General features: G+C 39.4%; 2 protein-coding genes and 1 pseudogene across 2 annotated transcripts; 2 read left to right on the top strand and 1 right to left on the bottom strand.

Moving 5' to 3' along the window:
* Positions 1–3,503: 3,503 nt before the first annotated feature.
* On the bottom strand, positions 3,504–4,442 carry LOC101634693 (olfactory receptor 5AS1). The gene has a single exon (XM_004683484.1). The coding sequence runs from the start codon at positions 4,440–4,442 to the stop codon at positions 3,504–3,506; it is 939 nt and encodes a 312-aa protein (XP_004683541.1).
* Positions 4,443–13,953: 9,511 nt separating this feature from the next.
* Positions 13,954–14,797, top strand: LOC101636284 (olfactory receptor 5F1-like). The gene is given in 2 exon segments (XM_012725281.1): positions 13,954–14,757; positions 14,759–14,797. Coding segments are annotated over 2 exon segments (843 nt in total).
* A 1,672-nt stretch (positions 14,798–16,469) lies between these two features.
* On the top strand, positions 16,470–20,635 carry LOC105853650 (annotated as a pseudogene).
* The last annotated feature ends 669 nt before the right edge of the window (positions 20,636–21,304 follow it).

Below are 21,304 nucleotides of genomic sequence, written 5' to 3' on the forward strand. Positions count from 1 at the left end.
AAATAAATGAAAAGCCCAGGTTAGAAAATTGCTTTCTGGCTGTTTTGGAACAATACTAAAATTATATAGATTCTTTAACATGGGGAGATAACAGAAAATATTGAAAGCTCAAAATAAATCTGTATTACCCTTTAATTATACTCACAACAAAGCTGAGTCTGGACTAGGTAGGATAGTGAAGAAGACCAGGTTTTTGTGATGGATAGAGGATTTATTGTTAAAACAGGTTTGCTTGTTTCTGCTTTTTTAAAAATGATGAAAGATTCCTCCTTTTCTTTTGGGGCCAGAATCTCTAGCTCGCTGTGGAGATGGGAACCTCAGATGTCCACAGGTTGTATCACCAGCCTCCTTTATAATCTCTGGAGACCCAGACTAATCACATACCCACAGGTCCTCTCATTCACTGTGCAGCAAATGCCTCTGTGCCTTCATTGATAAAACTGAGCTCCTTTAATAAATAAAAACTTGTACCATGGCTGTGTTTTTGAAAACACAGACACCTTAAGATACTGACACAATAAAAAGACTACAATTTTACGGACCAGTGAAATATGTTACAGTCATGTGTTTCTAGCAGAGAAATTGTCAAATATCCTAATGGCAAAATGTCAAAACTGTCTTCTTTCCTATAAAATAGGAGTATTGTTCTACCTAACGCATGGATTCAGTACAATACTTACATAATTTGTGATGTCATATTCCCCAAACTAGCAATTTAACGATCATTCATAATAAATTTCTATGAGATCACACATACAAATTCTGATACAACCACTTTTCATGTCAAATATCTATCATGCCCAGGGGTAGTCAATTTAAATCATTTCTCTGTAAAATAAGTTAATTAGAGACAATCCCTAAAAAAATAAATAAATAAAAATGGCGAATTATTTGTCCAGTATTTCAAGATAGAACCACTACTGTCCTCATTATTTAATTTCCAGGTGTATTGGATGCTATTTGAAGGTTAATGCATTGATAATATCTTAGAAAATGCTAAAATTTTAATTAATTACTGAGAAAATGCTGAAAAATTTGGTATTTCCAGATTCCCATATACCTAACTCATGCAATTCAGAGATCCTAATTAAGAGTGTATTGCTCTATGCCCCCATGAAAATCAGTAGTAAATAAGAAAAAAAAAATAAAAGAAAGCAAGAGTATGGAAGGAAGGGAGAGAAGGAGGAAAGGAGGAGACCTAAGAAGGAGGGCAGAAGGGAAGGGAATTAATTTTCATATAAATTTAAAGATAAATTATAAGGTGATAGTCTAGGGTAGACATTAGTATTTCCAGCCATAGTCATAATTTAAAAATAATAAATTTGTACTGTTATCAGTGAAGGGTTATAAAGAAAAACCTGCTATTGAGGTCAGGATTAGAAATTAAAAAGTTTAAGAGGAATTACTAACATACAATTCTTAGATTATGCTTTGCATTCTTCGTTCTCTAAATCTACATAAACTCTGCCATCTCACCTCATTCCCATTTGACATAAAGATATCCTCCTACTTTCTGTATGGATCTAGATTCAGATTCTACCTCATTCTATAAGCCTTTTATTAAATACCCATAGTTAAGGTATTTCTGTCTTTACTTTTCAATGCCAAACAGGTTGCTTGGGATACTGAGTGATACAATAGTTATCGGCAACTATGATATTGTATATTATTCTATCTTTATTGCTTGAGGTAGAAACAAATTATAGTTGTGACAACTATAGCATCTGAGGAAAAAATTAATCTATACATGCATGTGTGAATAACTGAAGATGTGAGATATAATGAACAACTGAGTTGAATTCTAGAAAAATCAAGGAAAAGCACACATCATAACAGAATAATTACCGTTACAACTCTATAAATAGATTCCATCTCTCAAACCAGATGACCAGTGTAGGCGAAATGGTGGCACATAAATTCTGTGAAAATACATTTACTAATGAAATGTCAAGTAGCACTTGTTAATATAAAAAACCAACACAGATTTTTTTTTTCTCAGATATGATGGAGAGGTAAGGATCAACCCATCTAAAAGTGATCCCTTGTACACTGCCTTTTACAGTGTTTCATGGAAACCAGTTACAGATCAATGTCAAGTCAGTAAATCCCAGGAAAGAACTGAGATTATGAATCTAAGGGCAGCACATTCTGGCGTTTCATCAACTTCATTATCAACAGTTTAACTCCGCCCCCCTGTCAAAGTCAAGAAGCAAAATGCTTCTGCCTTAATCATGAAAGCTGAGGCGCCAGATCAGTGTCCTGTCCAAAGTCAGATATTTGCAGCTATATAGTAGAAACCACTGGTTCTTGATTTTGGTCAAGTTTTAGGAAGAGCTAATGCTATCCCAAGTTATGAATGTGGAGGTGGAATTTTAGGTGTGGCTATTTTTCTGACCCCACGCAGTTGGAAACAGTTTTCACTGATCACTGCTTCAAGTTCTTACACTGTAATTTCAAATGTCAGTCTTATTTATACGATATTCATTTCTGTGAGCGGCTGAAGAATTCACATATGTTCGATAGTGGGTTCTTATATGTCGAATCCTCCTATGAAGACAAATGCATGTTCTGGTCATTCTGGTCTATACACTATAGTTGGTGACTCAACTATCCTTTTTTTTTTTTTTTTTAGATTTATTTATTCATTTCAGAAATGAGGTACAGGCCAGAGCTACAGGGGCAGTGAGAGGATTCACCAGAGACAGAGTGGGGGGAGTAGAACAGGCAGATTGCTGAAGTACACTGCTGAGGGGAGCAGTGGGTGAGACAGAAGAGGTCTGTTGCGGCATGTGGGTCAGCTGCCTGGATGGGGATTGAATTGCTGAAGCAGCTGTGGCTAGTAGCACTGTGATTTAACCTGCTGTGACAGCAGGGAGAGCCCACATCCTCATTTTACCAAATCTTTTTTTTTTTTTTTTTAGTCACTCCAGATCATGCTTTGCTTAGATGATGATAGCCAGACCTTCACAGATACTAGGGAAGAACTATTATGACAACAACTTCAGTAGTCTTTTTATTGGGTGAAGGTAACTGAGAGTACTTGCTTTTCCCATTGAAGTGAATTATGGGAATTCCAAGGTTAGAACATGAGACACGAACAACATCTGCTTTAATTATGGAACACTTGCTGGTAAACCAGTTCACTTATTTCATGCTTCCAAGAAGCTTCTAATACAGATGGGTTGAAGGACAAGTCAACATATACCTTCATTACAGTATAATAAAGAATATAGCGAATAAAAAAAAAGAATATAGCAAATCAATGTAAAAAGTATTTTGAAAACACTCATTGAATAGAGTTTAATTATTTTAATTCAGGAATGTTTCACAGAGCAAGGACATTTTGGATAAAACATTTCTGTGAACGAATGAAGGCATTTGAAAGTAGTGAGGATGAAATCTATTTTTATAATTGGAAAACAATTGACATATCTGTGGCATAGTATTAATGATGAAATTGGAAGAGTAGGCCTTGAGTATTCTTAAGTGATTGAAATTTTTAGTCATTTGAGACTCCAGTCTTTTTCTAATAGTTTTTTGAGGGCACTTTTTACATCCTTGTTTCGGAAGCTGTAGATTATTGGGTTAAACATGGGAAAGACCACAGTGTAAAACACCGCAACTACTTTATCAGTGTCTAAGGAGTAGCTGGTGGTGGGACGCAAGTACATGAACAAGAGCGTCCCGTAGAACAGAGTGACCGCTACGAGATGGGAAGCACAAGTCGAGAATGTTTTGCTTCTGCCCCCTGAGGACTTGATGCTCAAGACCGTGATGAGGATGCAAAAATAGGAGATAAATATGATCACAAAAGTGCTAGTCTGGATGAAGCCGCACAAAGCAAAGAGCAGAAGCTCATTGATATGGGTGTCTGCACAAGATAAAGCCAAGAGAGGGGGGATATCGCAGAAAAAATGATTGACAACATTGGAGCCGCAGAATGGCAGCCTGAAGGTGAGGTTGACATGAACCAGCGAGGTGAAGCTCCCGCAGCAGTATGCCAGCACAATAAAGCACACACACACCTTCTTAGACACAAGTGTGGAATAGAGCAGAGGGTTACAGATGGCTGAGTAGCGGTCATAGGCCATAGCGGCCAGGATGAGGCACTCCGCATCAGCAAAACAAGCAAAGAAGAACATTTGTAGTGCGCAGCCATAGTAAGAGATGCTTTTCCTGGATGCTAAGAAATTCACCAGCATTTTAGGGGTGATTGCTGTGGAATAGCTGATATCTAAGAAAGACAAGTTGCTGAGAAAATAATACATGGGGGTTTGGAGGCTGGTATTGGTATTCACCAGGATGATTAAACCCAAATTTCCTACCACAGTTAGTAGATAAACAATGAGAAAGATTAAAAATAATGTGATTCTGAGAGGTAAGTAATCTGTGAACCCAACAAGTAGGAACTCAGTTGGTGGGGTATAATTACTCTCCAACATCCTGCTTTTCTCTGCCAAAATCGACGATTTCCTGAGTGTGTCCTGAGGTGTCCTGAGTGATCAGTGAATCAAGGACAGCTTAAATCTCCTGTGGAAACAAATAGAAGAAGAATAAAATCACAATGCATTTTAATACAGACAAGTCTCTTGTTCAGGACATAAATAAAGCCTGTATAATGAGTCTGTGTCTATGTTACCTTTACACTGAACATTTGAAGTTTGAAACCAATGTCTATGGCAGGAGTTGAAAAAAATCCAATATTTCTAGTTACAGACAAAAAATGCATAATATATTTAAAATCAAAGACTCCTGTTGATTCGTTTTCATTTTGTCAGTCATTCATGGGCTGCTGTTAGAAGCCACAGCTTACCATAATGTCAGGCTTAGTGTCCCCCCAGGAATGGATTCCAGGCTGTGGAGACAGCGCTGAGCCTGGCCATCAGACCACCATGGGTGGTGTCTCACGAAGCAGCAGCAGGAACTTGCTGACTCTCAGTTCAGCGAGCTAACAGAGGCAAATTTGTTTCAAGAAATAGACATAAGGAGAAGTTTACTAAGGAGAAAAGGAACAGAAGCCAAGTGGGATTCGGAGATGGGAGAAGCCGAGCAGAGTTGTGTCTCAGGGATACAGACCTTCCTTCCCTGATTATTCTAAAGCCCAGTCAGTCTCTGTGGCTAGCTAGTTCTCAGTGGTCTCACTCACTCTGCCTTTCGGCCATGGCGCCAGAATGTCCTTACTTCAAGTACTCTCTTATAGCTGTTGGCCAGGAATGTCCTACTACCCCTTGCTGTGCTTGGTGAACCCCCCTTTGGAATTTGCTGCCTCTATTCTTGTAGCTTCCCTTATGGCTTGGAGTTTTTCCCTATGCTATTTGACCTTGAATCTATTGCGTTTCCCCACTATGCATGGGAACTCCTGATTGCTGTTAGGACAAGATGCAGGGATTAAACCTGTAACTGCTTCCTGCTGAACATGGGCATGGAAGGGGGACAGTGGTGTTGATGGGGGAGCATTCGGGGTTCCATCCTAGGCTGATCTAAGTGAGCTCTGAAGGAGGATGGTGGAGGCTTCAAAATTGGTTCTAGTTGAAGGGCCATTTGGAGTTGGATGGGCTCCAGGTGATGTAAGTGATCTGACCTGACCACAGGCGGCTGATGGTTAATCTGGTAAAAACTAGAGTGAAGCCCCACTTGTTTCTTTTTTCTCCTTAATAATCTTTGCCTTATGTCTATTTCTCTAAACAAATTTTCCTCTTTGCTGGCATGAGAGTCATCACAATTCCTGTCCTGAGACACCACCAGTGGTGGGGTAGGGGCTGGGACTCAGCACTGACCCTGCAGCCTGGCATCCCTTCCTGGCTGGGGAGCTAAACCTGAAAACCTGAAATTCCAGCAACATTTGTGGAGACGCGTGAGCCACTTATACAACATATATATAAAAGGTGCCTGACATGAGTATGAAATTAATGAAAACAAGTAACTGACCCTTTGTTTCCTTTGAATTGCTTTTCAATAGATTAAAAAAACCCAATAGTTTTCTCAAAATTTATCTTCTCTTTAACATCATGGATTCATAATGTATGCTTGTTCTTGTAAATTAAAGTTATTGTGTGTGTGTGTGTTTTATGCAATTGCATTGTTCGGCAGCAGTGAATCTTACACTAGTTCTGTGACTTTGAGTTCTTTCTGATTTTCTGTATCATTTTTGTCCCCAGGGTATGACAATATCTAATAGCAGAATGCAGGATAAGGATAGAAATAATTGGAAAGGAGCCACCACTGGACCCGAAACCTGGCTCATTCAATGCCAAGAGCTGCGGGCAGGTGTAGTAGGGATTAGCACAGCCATTGACCCAGCTACAGGAACCAAGATCCTCAGGCCCTAACTCCTAGACCACCAAGCACAAAACCCAAGCAGCTATCAGATGTTGTAGAGGGGGTCAGGACCACACACCTGAAGATGAAGACATGGAGATTGAGCCCACTGTAAAAATCTGGCCCCTTTCAAATTCTACAGCTTATTCAAAGCCAACAACAGAAAAGCACTCCATGGGGTGAGCCCCTCCCAAAGATAGATGATATCATTTCAGTCCCTGCATTGGCACTGGGCAGCAGGCTTCTTTCTGCCCACCTGGCCCATGCAAGTGTTCCTTTTTGCCAGCTCTCTGTTCCCCTGTAGGGAGCAGCCTTCTGCCTGCCCATGACCTTCATTTGCTGGGGCTTCTCCTCACGACCTCTTTCATCAGAGTCTGTTCTCCTCATTGCTGCCCTCCAGCAACTGTGTGGGCCTCTCTCAGCAAACCTGTCCCTTTGGGGGCAGCTGTTCCTGCTTATTTGTGTCTAGCAAGTGTCCTTTATTTTTCTAGCCTTTTTCCTAATAAATCTTAAATTTAAATAACATTTCTGACTCCTGAAGAAACTGGCCTAGGAAAACACACCAGTGCCAATTGAAGGGGAACTCTGGAGAAACCTTTCCCAGATTGAACCCAATTCTTCACCCCCCCCCCCACTTCACCCACCTCAAACTCATCAACTCCAAAACTACATCAGGAGGACATAGAAATATTAATTGTTGATTTTTAAAAATTGGGTGCCTAAGTCCCATTACAAGATCGTCAAAAGTGACATATCTATTAATGTTTTGAATGACTGGCTATCGTATATCCATAAACAGGTTATCGGATCAAAGTTTGGCCTTTCTTTCCTTGAGTCTCCATGGAAACTGCAACGGTGTGATGGCATCTATAGTCAATTTTTGATAACAGACAGAGCTTTCCAGATCCATTTCACTCTCTTGAGAGATTCGGATCAAGAACTAAGATACTCCCAGACCCACTGGGAGTGTATCTCATCTGACAAAGAAAATCTCATCTGGCAAAGCTGAGGTTTCTAAAAGCTGTGTACACATGGCTTTTTATGTGTACTTTGTTTTAAGTAGAAAAATTAAAGCTTACTCCTTGCTCTCTCTTGCTGCTTTTCAAATGGTACTGTGGTCAAACAGATGGCATCCAGAGTTAGGCAAATTCAGCTACTTCAGATATGAGAATCTTCTACCAGCACTGAATGTCTTAAGTAAGCTAAATGCATTGTTTGGCTCAATGGCATAGTAATATACTGGAAGGTTAAAGCCAGAGTTGACCTAGATAATTGACAATACCATTTACAGAGTATATTATATGCTAAATGTATCCACTATTATCTGCTGTTAGCATTAATACCACTATGACAATTTAATATTCAGCTTCTTTCTCAAGATCATAATGTCCTGGAACTGATTATTATGAGAATGCAAGTTAGTCATGCTGTGTGTGAATTTGTGTATGTGCTCTGTGCAATGAAGGTTTGGTTTGCTGATGAGGTTTGACTTTCTTAGTCTTGCTTACTAAATAAGACCATGGATTTTCTAAAAATCCAAAAAGCCTATCTTCCACCCATTTTCCCAGGCCACATACATCACAAACAGAAAACCATACAGGGAGTCAGTGAAGATACAATTTACTTAAAGTAATAATTATCTTTGCTCCACGGACATTTGTTGAACATTTAAGGAATGGTCACTTACCTTAGCACGATGTAGAATTTTGAATTGTAAAATTTAATTTGTAGGAGAGGCTAACAACATTCTCTCCAGATTCTACAGATAGGTCTCATTAAAGGATGAATATTTATTGTCTAGTCTGTGTCCAGTGAGACATTATCCCCAGGTAGTCTCTAGCCCCGAGAGAACTTCAGATTGGCAATTACCTTCCATCGATTTCTGTGTCTTGAGTGACACATTTTAAATGAGTAAGATGAAGAAATGTGACTTAATTGACTATAATGAAGTTAGTTATAAAGTCGCTTATGTGTCCATCACTGGGAGAGTTTTGGTGTAAAAATAGCAACAATAATACTTTAACTTTTTTAGTCAATGAAAATTGTTTCCTATATGTCTATTAGATCATTAAATATATTTTAAAGCATTGATTGAAATGAGGAAATTCTAGAGTTGCCCTTGAATGGCTTTGTATTTATACTTTATTTTAAATAGAAAGATTAAGCTAACCATTCACTTTAATTCACTTTAATTAAGTAATTTTGAGATGAGTCGTAGGCACCATAGGTTTTTTCCTACTCAAATACCTTGAGTCACTAAAGGAAAGAGCTTTGGATGATAAGACAGAAGAACAAGAGCTTATGATTCAGGCAATGTGGCCTTGATTGTTTTGCCTTTTAACAGCTGTGAGACACTGAGGTACTTATTTTGATTTTATTTTTATTAATTTTTAAGTGGTGAGCTCCAGTGACCTAGCTCATTAGATTTTTGGGTGGACTGGGTATGTTCAGCTGATTGTGTTCAACTTAACTTTAACAATTACATCAGTATTTTTGAAATATTTCCTAATATTTTAAAATATCATTTTAGACTTTAACTGTCTTTGGTATAGGATATGTTTCATAAGAGTCCTAAGGTGGGAGATGGATAACACAGGATACTGGACTTATTGAAAATGACCTCCCTATTACCTATATCTAGTCAGAAAACTGACATCAATTTTGATGCTATTAAAAAACATGTTGTATTGATGAAATATCACTTTATTAGAGGAGAATAAACATCTTTTCTTAATCAAAATAGTAATGTGTCTGAAGAATTAATTGTTGGAAAAATGGTTTGAAACAATTCCATTCTTAAAAGGTGTCTTTCTGTTATAGGGCAGGATGAGAGGTACCCTAGGATCCAAACTGCCACATTCTAAATAACTTCTGCCATCTACTGAATTAAGACAAACCACACTCGAGTAAATAAGACCTTTGATGAAAAAGAAATTTACTACAGTTAGTGTGAAACAAGGAGAAGACAAAGAATATAGTTTCCAAATCAAGCATCCTAAGTTACCCATCCCCTGGTGGGTAAATGCCCAGAGAAACAGAGTTGACCTAGAGCAGGGCCACCTATCAGCAGGGCCTGAAAGCCTGCCAATAGCCTAAGGCACCTCTTGGTGGGGACCCTTAGGAAAGGGACTGGGGCTCAGCATGTCTGGGACAGAAGGAACAAAATATGGACTGGGATTATTGATTAGCTAAGTACTAGGCAGATTTAAACCTCAGTTTCTAGGAAGATAAAAAAGGAAAACTTCATGTTTGGAAGTCACCACAGACTTTACTGCTCTCAATTCAGCAGACTCATTGGTACTGTTAATCCTGTTAATCTATAATTTTAGGAGACCACTAAAAAGGCAAAGTGCATTTATTTGGGATCACAGAATTATAACTGCAGTACACAGATTTAGTGGAAGCCTACACCTATCCACAGGAGGGACAGATGGTTAAAAACATAAAGAGAACAAAAGGGTGAGGTAATAGAGAATGTGATGGTGGTCAGGGGATGGTTTCACAAGGTGAAAATAGTCAGGTAGGAGTTCACAAGGTAATAATAGGAGGCAGTTCCCTTTATCAGTCCTCTGAATGTGCCTTTGTCCAATATGTATAATTAATAACTTCTCAAAATGGCTGCCAAACTCCATTTAAAGATGGCTCCACTATGTCCATTTTTCACCATAACATAGAGGAAGTATTGTTCTCCTGCGTATTAAAGTCTGTAAAGTAAATGAGCCAAGAGTTACAAAGGGAAAACAATTCTAAGAAAGTGTCATGGATTGAACATACCAGGAAGACTGTCCATGTATGAGACTCACTCATAAACTTTTATCATATCGCTAATTATGTTTCTTCACAGAGTCTCCTCACCTAGCCAAACAAAAATACATGTCTCTTACAGAGCAATGTAAACAAAATACATTTCTGGAAACTGCTTATTTGTTATATTCTCCAATATTCTTTAATTTTCTTTTTTGGAATCCCTTGGATTGGGAAAAAATACTGCAGCAATACATTGTAACAACAGCAGGATGTACAAGCAATTATCAACCAAGGTCAATGTTTTGTACTTTAGGTCTTCAATATATATATTTTAACCAGATATAAGGGGTCCCTAGCTGGTATGGGAAAGTAAATGAGGGTCTTTGGAAAATTATTTGGATTTAGGGGTTTGCTAAGGCCTGGTACTATATGCAAAGTCCATGAAATAATATTCCTTATATAATGTCTTTATCTCTAAAGAGATCTTTTAACTCCTTGTTCATGAGAGAATTTAGGATACTTCATAACCTGATATCTCAGGGCTTGGTGGTCTTTCTCTACTAGAACTTGGAAATAAGACAGTGTTGCTTTATCAAAATGTTAAGTAAACATTCAACTTATTTAAAATCTCTAAAGGCTTCTGTTAACATGTATGCCATTTTGATATGACAGTCAGTTCTGGGTCTGTTATATAAAAAGGACTGAGATAAAGAATTCCTTACATTACAGTCTGAAGAGAACCCTCTTGTTGTGCATCCTACACAGAAATATCAGTCTTTAAAAGTATCAACTGTGTGGGTGAGGAGTTCACTCACTTCTATCAAAGATGTAGGCTCCCAAACTGAAGATGTGGTAGGAAAATTGTGCTTTTTTTCATGGAGGATATCCCAGCATGCACCAGGTGACAGAATGTACAGAAGCATTCTATTTGCTTCTGTACATTTCCAAGTGTCCATGTCTTCAAAATTATGAGCAATTTCATGGGACCATATATAAGGGGCATCATGTTGGAAGAGGAACTATATACATGGAAGGGATGATCTCATTAAGTTTCTAAAGAACAACTGATATCACGTTGAGGAATCTCTCATTTGTTGTCCTGTCAAAACTGAAAAGCAAAATTACAGTGAAATAAGAATCACTGTCATCAAGTTGTTTATATAGGTTCTGGCAGTAAATTGTGGCACGGCAAACTGTGGTCCCCAAACAGTACATTTCTCTTTTTTGATAATCACAATTATTTATTTATGCATACAAAACTGGGGTACAGATCAGAAGTGCAAGGATGGTGAGAGGATTCATCAGAGGCAGAGCAGAAGCAGATCGACGAGGTACACTACTGAGGGGTGCAACGGGCTGGTCAGGAGAGGTCTGCTTGCCATGTGGGTCACCTCCTTGGCTGGGGTCCAATTCCTGCTGAAGCGGCTTCACAGTGCTGCGTTTTAACCTATTGTGCCACGGGGGTGGGGGGTGGGGTGGCAAACAGCACATTTCAATAAGCTTCAGGGCCAGCCTTTGACTGGCTCCAGAGACGGTGACCTCTGTAACACTTTGTAGCCTCCGTGATAGGATCATATTTGTATACATGGCACTGAATGTGTATACATGACAATGAATGTGTTTCTTGTGATGAGGGGCTTTGGTCTAGGCTGCAATACTTTCGGGGATAGGGAAGTTGGAGAAAAGGAAACTAGGAATATATATATATATATATATTTAAAGATTTATTTATGCATACAGAACTGGGGTACAGTTCAGAGGTGCAGGGGTGGTGAGAGGACTCACCAGAGACAGAGTGGGGAGCAGAACAGACTGATGACGAAGCGCACTGCTGAGGGGAGCAGTGGGCGGGCCAGGAGAGGTCTGCTATTCCATGTGGTCACCTCCGGAGCAGGCGGGGATCGAACTCATGCTGAAGTGGCTTCAGCTTCTTACGGCTGTGCTTTAACTCGCTGCGTCACCAGGGAGGGCCTGAAACTAGGAATATTTATGAGTCTTCTCCCTCCAATGCACTGGCCTCCAACATAACCCTAGACACCAAGGCATGGTTAAGCTTTTATTATGGGAAATACAAATCGCGAACATGACCACTGTGACAAATCTTCTGTAAAAGGTGTATGATGATAATTTTGATCACAAAGATTGGTGTGGGCGATTCATTGAAAAGTTTAATGGAGCCCTCCCTGGTGGCACAATGGGTTAGGACACAGCACTGCAAGCTGGCCATAGCCGCTTCTGTGTGAGTTTGATCCCGGGCCCCAGAAATGACCAACATGGCGCAGCAGACCGCTCCTGGCCAGACTGTAACTCCCCTTAGCAGTGTACCTCGTCGATCTACCTGTTCTGCTCCTCACTCTGTCTCTGGTGAATCCTCTGACCGCCCCTGCATCTCTGGCTTGTACCCTAGCTCTGTGTGCATAAATAGATAAATCTAAAAAATAATAAGAAAAGAAAAGTTAAATGGAAAGGTGTAATATATATTGAATGCCTTATGTGTTCTATGCACAAAAGTCTCCATGCTGTAACCTCCTGATGTGGTTGATTTCATTTTGTCTTACTTGTGTATTTGATCTAGCAAGTCTGGAAGATGAGACTCAATGGCAACAGTCAACACAAAATTCTGACATTATATAAAAAAAGATTTGTTCAGCCTATGATATTTCCTTAAAGATTATACAATTAATTTACTTAGTTCTCCTTGTTAATTTTACTTAAAATTGGAATGCAAGTTATATTTATTTATACAAAGGGGATAACACACAAAAACCACACAACACACTGACAAAGGGAACACAATAATTTAATAGTAGACAATATCTCTGTTTGGAATAAGCTAAAATTATGAACAGAGATGCAATGTAAATAAACATTTTGTCTGATGATAAATCAGGAACTAATAGAAATCTGGGAACAATTTATATAAGTTTTACTTTTTTCCATATGTAGACAAGTGATAGTTTTTCTTTTGAGACTGAAGCATCTGCCTTTAGAGGATTGACTCCACAATTAAAGTCTAATCATGTCCCCATGGTTAACCAATTTGTTTAAGGAAAGCAAAATAAAACTGCAGCAGTATGTATTTATGCACAATTTTTATATAGGAGATGTAAGTGTAAACTGAACTTTGGTTTATTTGAAAAGGCATTTATTTTGGCTCTGTCTTTAAGCTCCAACTGAATATCCCTACTAAAATAATGACTAGGAATGAGAGACTACAGAAGGAAGACTCCAGGTAGGAGATAATGAAGACTGGGTGCTGTTTTTAAAACTGTGGACAGGTACTGTGTCTGCTTCAATCTAATATTAAATACATGGTGTGCCTTGTAAGAACGATCGGTTGCTTCACTTTCTTTAAAATATAATAGGTGCCTAGATACTGTTTATTTGAACTGGGTATTATTGATGCTGCTTGGGGTATACATCAACAATTTTGGGGAGACAGGACATGAATTTTAGAGTTGAAGTGTATACAGAAAAGTCATACAGAGGGGAAAAAATAAAAATGAGTTAAATCCACATATCTGTTCAGAGGATAGGAGAGCAAAGGTATTTTTATATTCTGCATTTTGGATGTGGGATGCTAGGGAAACATTAGAACACTGTGCTGTGCTGACAGAAACAGAAGTGGATTATGTGTTCTTAGAGGAGTGATTTAGGCAGTCCACACCCACAGTCAATGAAGAAAATTGCCCATTAAATGCAAAAGCTTATACATTTGTCCACCAATTTTTCTCTTACTTCAGCTACTCTAATTGCTATGGTGTATTATATTGTTTTCTTTTTCCATGTGTGCACATCCTCATTAACTGCCTACTTTAACATGTAAAGATTTGAAGAAGGACATATTTACAACGAAATATCAGTTTAAGAAAATTATATTGAGTATAAATGGCCAGAAAAAATTCTACTTCACTGTCTGAGTTCATCCTGTTGGGACTGGCAGATACTCCTGAGCTCCAGATTATGCTCTTCTTGCTTTTTTCGGTGATTTACACACTTACAGTTGTGGGGAATTTTGGAATGATCCTTCTAATCAGGACTGACTCCCGACTGCACACACCCATGTATTTCTTCCTGGCTAACCTGTCCTTTGTAGACATCTGTTACTCATCCTCCATCACCCCAAAGATGCTGGCTGATTTATTATCAGAGAAGAAAACCATCTCTTTCGCTGGCTGCTTTCTGCAGATGTACTTCTTTATCGCTCTGGCCACCACCGAGTGCATCCTGTTTGGGCTGATGGCCTATGACCGGTACGTGGCCATTTGCAGCCCCCTCCTGTATTCCTTGACCATGACTCCCGCTGTCTGCCTCAAGATGGCGGCAGGGGCGTTCACAGCAGGTCTGCTCAACTCCATGGTGAACACGAGCTACGTGAGCACCTTGTCCTTCTGCAATTCCAACGTCATTCACCACTTCTTCTGTGACAGCCCTCCACTCTTCCGGCTCTCCTGTTCTGACACTCGCCTGAATGAGGGCATCTTTTCCACTTTTGCCGGAGTGAATCTGGTCGGGGCTCTGCTGGTCATTCTCACCTCCTACTCGTATATTCTGTTTTCCATCTTCCGGATGCATTCCGGGGAGGGGAGACACAAAGCGCTCTCCACATGTGCCTCGCACCTGACAGCTATAATCCTGTTCTATTCCACCTCCATCTACACTTACCTGAGACCAAGCACCAGCTACTCCCTGAATCGGGACAAAGTGGCTTCTGTGTTTTACACAGTGGTGATCCCCATGCTGAATCCACTCATCTACAGCCTCAGGAACAAGGAGGTAAAGAAGGCTTTGTGGAATGTGAGGACCAGGAAAAGGAGTCCTTTGTTTTGTGATTAGATAGTATTTTCAAAATTTATTTATTTATGTATACAAGAATTGGGGTACACATCAGAGGTGCAGGGTGGGGGGTGAGAGGATTTACCAGAGACAGACTGGGGAGCAGGACAGGCAGATCTACTGAAACACACTGCTGAGGGGGTGGGTAGCAAACAGATAGAAGAGGTCTGCTGTGCTATGTGGGTCAGCTCCCTGGCTGGGGGATCCTGCTTGTGTTGCAGTCGCTGCAGATAGCTTCATGGTGCTGTGCTTTAACCCTTTGGTTGCTTCACCAGGGAGGGCTTGATCTCTCCTTTCAACTACATTAAAAAAATGTTGTTGACAAGGTTAAGTGTAGAAAAGTCGGAAAGGAGGGAACACAAGATCAGAAACCAGGTTTATGGAATGCCTGGAGCTGGAGGTGGGAGTAGAAGTGATTAATGTAGTCCTTAGACTCGCTATGGAAATACAAGCGCCAACCTCCTAGGTCAGGAGCCGCAGACCCAAGCAGGTGTCCCGCTGCTGCTGTAGAGAGGTGGGTGGGGGAGGGTGCAGACTGCGGGTGAGGATACAGAGATTGAGGGCCTCCGTAGAATCTCTGGTTCTTTTCAAGCTTTATAGTTACTAAAAATCAGCCAACATGAACCAGTCCACAGAGCAATGAGCCCCTCCTAAAGACAAGAGTGTAGCAGGGGAATTTCTACGCTGGCAATGGGCATCAGCCCTCCTGCTGCCTCTGACCTGTGACCTATGACCTGTGACCTGTGACCAAGCCAGTGCCTCCCTTCACGGACCTTCTCGCTCTGCAAAGCCGCCGCGGCAGCACCTACCAAGGCTGGCTGTGGAGGCCACTGCGGCCACGGAGGCCTCTTGTTTAGCAAACTTGTTGCTTTGGGGAGCAGACCTTTCTGCCTTTTTGTGTCTATGCAAGTGTCCTTTATTCTTCTCTCTCCCTTTTAGAGTAAGCCTGTCATTTTGGATATAACTAGTGACTTTGTCTCCTGGAGAAACATGTCTGAGAAACTTGCTGTAGCCACTGAAAGAGGAGTTCTGATAAAATGTTCCCAGAGTTGGGCACTCCCTGGTGGTGCAGTGGGTTAAAGCACAGCACTGAGAAGCTAAAGCCACTTCGCATGAGTTCGATTCCCGCCTGCCCCGGAGGTGACCACATGGCGTGGCAGCCCTCTCCTGACCCACCTGCTGCTCCCCTCAGCAATGTACTTTGTCAGTCGGCCTGTTCTGCTCCCCACTCTGTCTCTGGTGAAGCCTCTCACCACCCCTCTTGCCTGTACCCCAGTTCTGAAGCTATAATTTGTGCCTCCCTAGGACTCATCAGGCACATGAAGTTGGAAGTTCTTGGTTTCCAAGATGCCAATCCCTGTCCAGTCAGTGCAGATTTCTTACAAAATAAACAACAGAGCCTAAAGACACATATGAAAATATATTAGGACGAGATCTCTTAGGAATCTCCTCCATTTAGGGAACCACTTGCAAGGGCTTCCTTGCCTGAACAAATTGTTAGTTTGAGCTGAACACTTATTTAACCTGAGCACTAGTCTGAATTCCATCACCTGAAGCAATAATCTAATATGAGCTCAAGGATCAGTCCTAGCTCCAGAGAAGACTCAACCCCTACAGGCTTGGAGTTGGGGGTGCTGGATGGCTCAGAGGTACCTATTGATGGAACCTCTGCTCCCTCTGCAGTCCTTTTTGTGTTTACTACACTGAGAAGTGAAAATAAAATCTCCACTGCAGCGAAACAGAGTTTACTGGAAAATCAAAATGAGGGCTCGAACCCTAGGAGTGGTACAACAGAGTTACTTGGTGAGAGAAATTCTTTTTCATTTTTGATTGCCGACAACTTGTTTTCCCCCTTTTTTTTTTTTTTTAAGATTTATTCGTACAGAACTGTGGTACAGGCCAGAGGCTCAGGGACGGTGAGGGGCTTCACCAGAGACAGAGTGGGGAGCAGAACAGGCAGATCTACGAAGTACACTGCTGAGGGAAGCAGCGGGCGGGTCAGGAGAGGTCTGCCACGCCATGTGGTCTCCTCCGGGGCAGGCGGCAGGCGGGAACCGAACTCATGCGGAAGTGGCTTCAGATTCTCAGTGCTGTGCTTTAACCCGCTGCGCCACCAGGGAGGGCCGCCCCTTTTTTTTTTTAAACACAAGTTCTCCCTATATCATCAATGATTTATTATATTTCATTTATATATGACTTATCTCTGGACTTCCCATTCTGATTAATGAAGTACTATACATTCATGAGTATTTCCTATCACTGACAACTTAGTCTTTTTGAGGTTAATTCACAAACACCTTACATTTAGCCCATGACCTTTAATTTTGTTTGGAATTGTTTTTGTTTTGAATTTATAGACCATGTTAGTAAAGTGTTTTCAATATATTGAGTTATTCTTATAAAACATGTTATCACTGCTTAGTGTTTATTTTAAAATCTTTCAGTGATGTCTTATATAATTTTCCATAGTAGTTTTGAGTACGTGTTGTTAAATCTATTTTTCCTAAGGACCTTATATGCTATCTTCTTCAAAACTCACATTTAAAATATCTTCTGTAATGATGAGTCAATGTAATTAATTTTCAGATCAACATTGATCCTATATTTTTTCCCAAATGAAGTCTTTTATTAATTCTCATGCATTGTCATTTTACTCTGTCACACATCTCTATTCTCTATACATTTAAAATACCTTTTTTATTTTTCTTTCCTTTACTAGTTGCACCCTGCAGTGGATTACCTAAAATTGGTTTCATAGAATATTGTTTTTTACTTTTACATAATTTTAAAGTGAATATAACTAAACTACTGTTTATTTGGTCTAAGAATAGACTGTCAATAAACCCTATATCCTACTTGCAACTATGTTTGAGCTTCTGAATGCATTTCAATTAACTTTTTCAGATTCACTATTAACATAAATAGAAAAAAATATTTGGCCTAATGAATATTTTTGAACAAAAGTCAAGCAATCTAGACAAAGAAGACATACTATTTAAGGTCATTTCCCCTTTTAGTTCACAAATTTGCCTTGTTAATTCTGCCACCTTTTGAGAGAGACTAACAATTCACAGTGGATACCCAAAGAGTCTCATTAACAATAACTTTTGGTTGCAAGTTTAGTTTGATTCCAACAGTATACAGAAAGATTATTACTAAAAGGATAAATATCATAAGCAATGATTATCCTTAGAGAACACTGATGAGTATATGGTAAAGCAATGAGAACTACTTACTATATATATATATATATATATATATATATATATATTTGTATTATAGTATAATGAATCCCATTGAAAATTAGGCACTATTAGCTCTTACATTTGGGAAAATTTGGACTAGACATCAGAATGTTTCCTAATTATATTTTTTCTTATTGACTCTCAAGAGAAATCAACAGTCACTACAGTTATTTAATGAATCAACATACTTTCCATTGTTTTATAGAAAAAATATGCATGTAACTCAAAAAGAAATGACTATATTCTTGATACCATTTGCTACATTTTTTGCCTCATTAGTTCAAAAAATATTATTGAAGCAAAATATTAACATCCATAGTATAATCTTGAGCTAAATACATACGTGAAAGTATTTACAATCTAGGAAATGATGAACCTAAACATTTATAAAACACTTAAAGATTTTTAGCTTGCATTTAAAAATATAATAAAATATGCCTCCATTTATTAACTTATCCACAAATATTTTGAATGTATATTATATGAAAGATACTTTTGAATTGTCATAACCCATAATTAAATAAATTTTTATACAAATTATAAATAAAATGTTTATAAAATTTAAAAAAATCCACAAACAAATAAAAGAAAATTATATGTTCTATTATTAGCTTGTCCTATGAATGCAATTGTAAAGTCTTTGTAATTAAAGGTATCGTTTTAAATTATAAATACAATCATATATGGTACCTAGATAGGTGGAAAATGGAATCAACCAAAAAAGATTATAATGTTTATGAAGTATTGAAGGATTAGCAAAGACACCTGACCCACTTAAAATTATCATATTAAACTCATTTATATAGGAATTCTTTTTTTTTTTAAAGATTTATTTATTTGTGCATACAGAACTGGGGTACAGGCCAGAGACTCAGGGGCGGGGAAAGACTTCACCAGAGACAGAGTGGGGAGCAGAACAGGCAGATCGACTAAGTACACTGCTGAGGGGAGCAGCGGGCAGGTCAGGAGAGGTCTGCCATGTGGTCACCTCCGGGGCAGGCGGGAATCGAACTCATGTGGAAGTGGCTTTAGCTTCTCAGTGCTGTGTTTTAACCCGCTGCACCACCAGGGAGGACCCTATATAGGAATTCTTTTGGTAATAATTGAGTGAACGATGTGACAATATGAATATTACCATACATTTCATAAACAAAGTGCATTTGTAATGGGGCAATTTTGTTTGTTTCACTTTAAAAAGTCACATTAAAGATATGGTAGACGTCAGAATGTTGGTTACGTGCAATGGTCAATGTTGGGGTACAGAGGAAATTTTGGGGAAACCAATCATGAATTTTGGAGTTGAACAATATGTAGAGTAATCTTGTGGAGACAGAAATACAAACGTTCAGGAAATAGGGAAGACTTCAGCAAGCACGTTTCTATTTTCTACATTTGGATGTAGATGATATAGGGATGCTAGATAAAGATCAAACAATCTATGTTGCATGTGAGGAAACTGACATGCAGTATGTGGCCTTAGGTCAGTGATTTAGGGGCCTGTACCCCAGAGTTAGTGAAGACAACTGTTTAATAAATTTAAAGGCTTATCCATTCCCTTCTTAAAGTCCTTTTCAACAGATGTTATTATCTTAGGTTGCTTCTTCCTCTTTCCATGTGTAGATATACTCATTAACATTTCTGCTTTCCCTTGTGAACATTTGCAAAAGAAAACGTGAATTTAACTCAAGTTTAAGTAAAATATATTGGAATAAATGACCAGAATGTTGAGACCATCTAGCTGGGACTAGTAGACATCCTGGAGCTCCAGATTATTCTACTGTCTTTTTTTTTTTTTTTTGGTAATTTACACAGATACAGTTGTGGGGAATTTTGGAATGATCCTTTTAATCAGGACTGACTCCCGACTGCACACACCCATGTATTCCATGTATTTCTTCCTGGCTAACCTGTCCTTTGTAGACATCTGTTACTCATCCTCCATCACCCCAAAGATGCTGACTGATTTATTATCAGAGAAGAAAACCATCTCTTTCGCTGGCTGCTTTCTGCAGATGTACTTCTTTATTGTCTTGGCCACCACCGAGTGCATCCTGTTTGGGCTGATGGCCAATGACCGGTACGTGGCCATTTGCAATCCCCTCCTGTAGTCCTTGACTAAGACTCCCGCTGTCTGCCTCAAGATGGCGGCAGGGGCGTTCACAGCAGGCCCGCTGAACTCCGTGGTGAACAGCAGTTACGTTCATGGCAGGATACTGAACGCCATGGTTTTCTGTTTTCAGTCTTCCAGATGCATTCCTGGGAGGGGAGACACAAAGCCCTCCCCACACTTGCCTCTCATCCCTGACAGCTATAATCCTGTTCTATTCCACCTCCATCAACACTTACCTGAGGCCAAGCACCAGCTACTCCCTGATTCAGGACAAAGTGGCTTCTGGGTTCCACATGGTGGTGATCCGCTTGTTGAACCCACTCATCTGCAGCGTCAGGAACTAAATAAGGCTTTGTATAAGGAAGTAAAGGCTTCGTGAAACAGAAGTAAATAAGGTTTTGTGAAACATGAGCAGTCCTTCATTTCTATGATTAGGTAATTTTTCTGAACTAAAGAGAATATTTGTGGACTTCTAAAGGTTGATTCGAAAGTGCAGATTTTTATTAAGCATTTTCTAATTAACTTAAGTATAAATTGCTCAGCTTTTTAAGCGCTGCACCTATTTAGGCATTCTATATTATCAGTGAATCCTCAGAAAGTAGGGCTCATTTACAACAAACGTTGGTTCGTGAAGTAAAGGGATAAAGTATTTGTAAAAATCGATGACAATAGGTGCAATTTGCCACATAGAATATATGCATTTACTAATTTACTGTTTCTTTACATATTATTTTTTATCATTTATGATTTAGAAAACAACTGTTGTACACATTTGGTATGTCAAAGTGCTCTAAATTTATCAGCAATAAACATGTCCACTGTCACCACTTCTGTTTTCACTTAGTATTAGTAGTTTGGGCCAAGGCTATCAGGTAAACACAGGAAATGAAGGGACTCCAAGTCATAAGTGAAGCTACCATTACTCACAGATGTTATACTCAAAATCCTAAAGATTCCATCAAATGGACACTTGAAACAAAAATTGAGTACAGTGGAGTGGAGGTCACAGAATCAATGTGCTTAAAAATATGTAAAATAGGCCCTCCCT

This window comes from Condylura cristata, unplaced genomic scaffold (genome assembly GCF_000260355.1).
Source record: "Condylura cristata isolate star-nosed mole 26May11 unplaced genomic scaffold, ConCri1.0 scaffold00015, whole genome shotgun sequence".
NCBI lineage: Eukaryota > Metazoa > Chordata > Mammalia > Eulipotyphla > Talpidae > Condylura > Condylura cristata.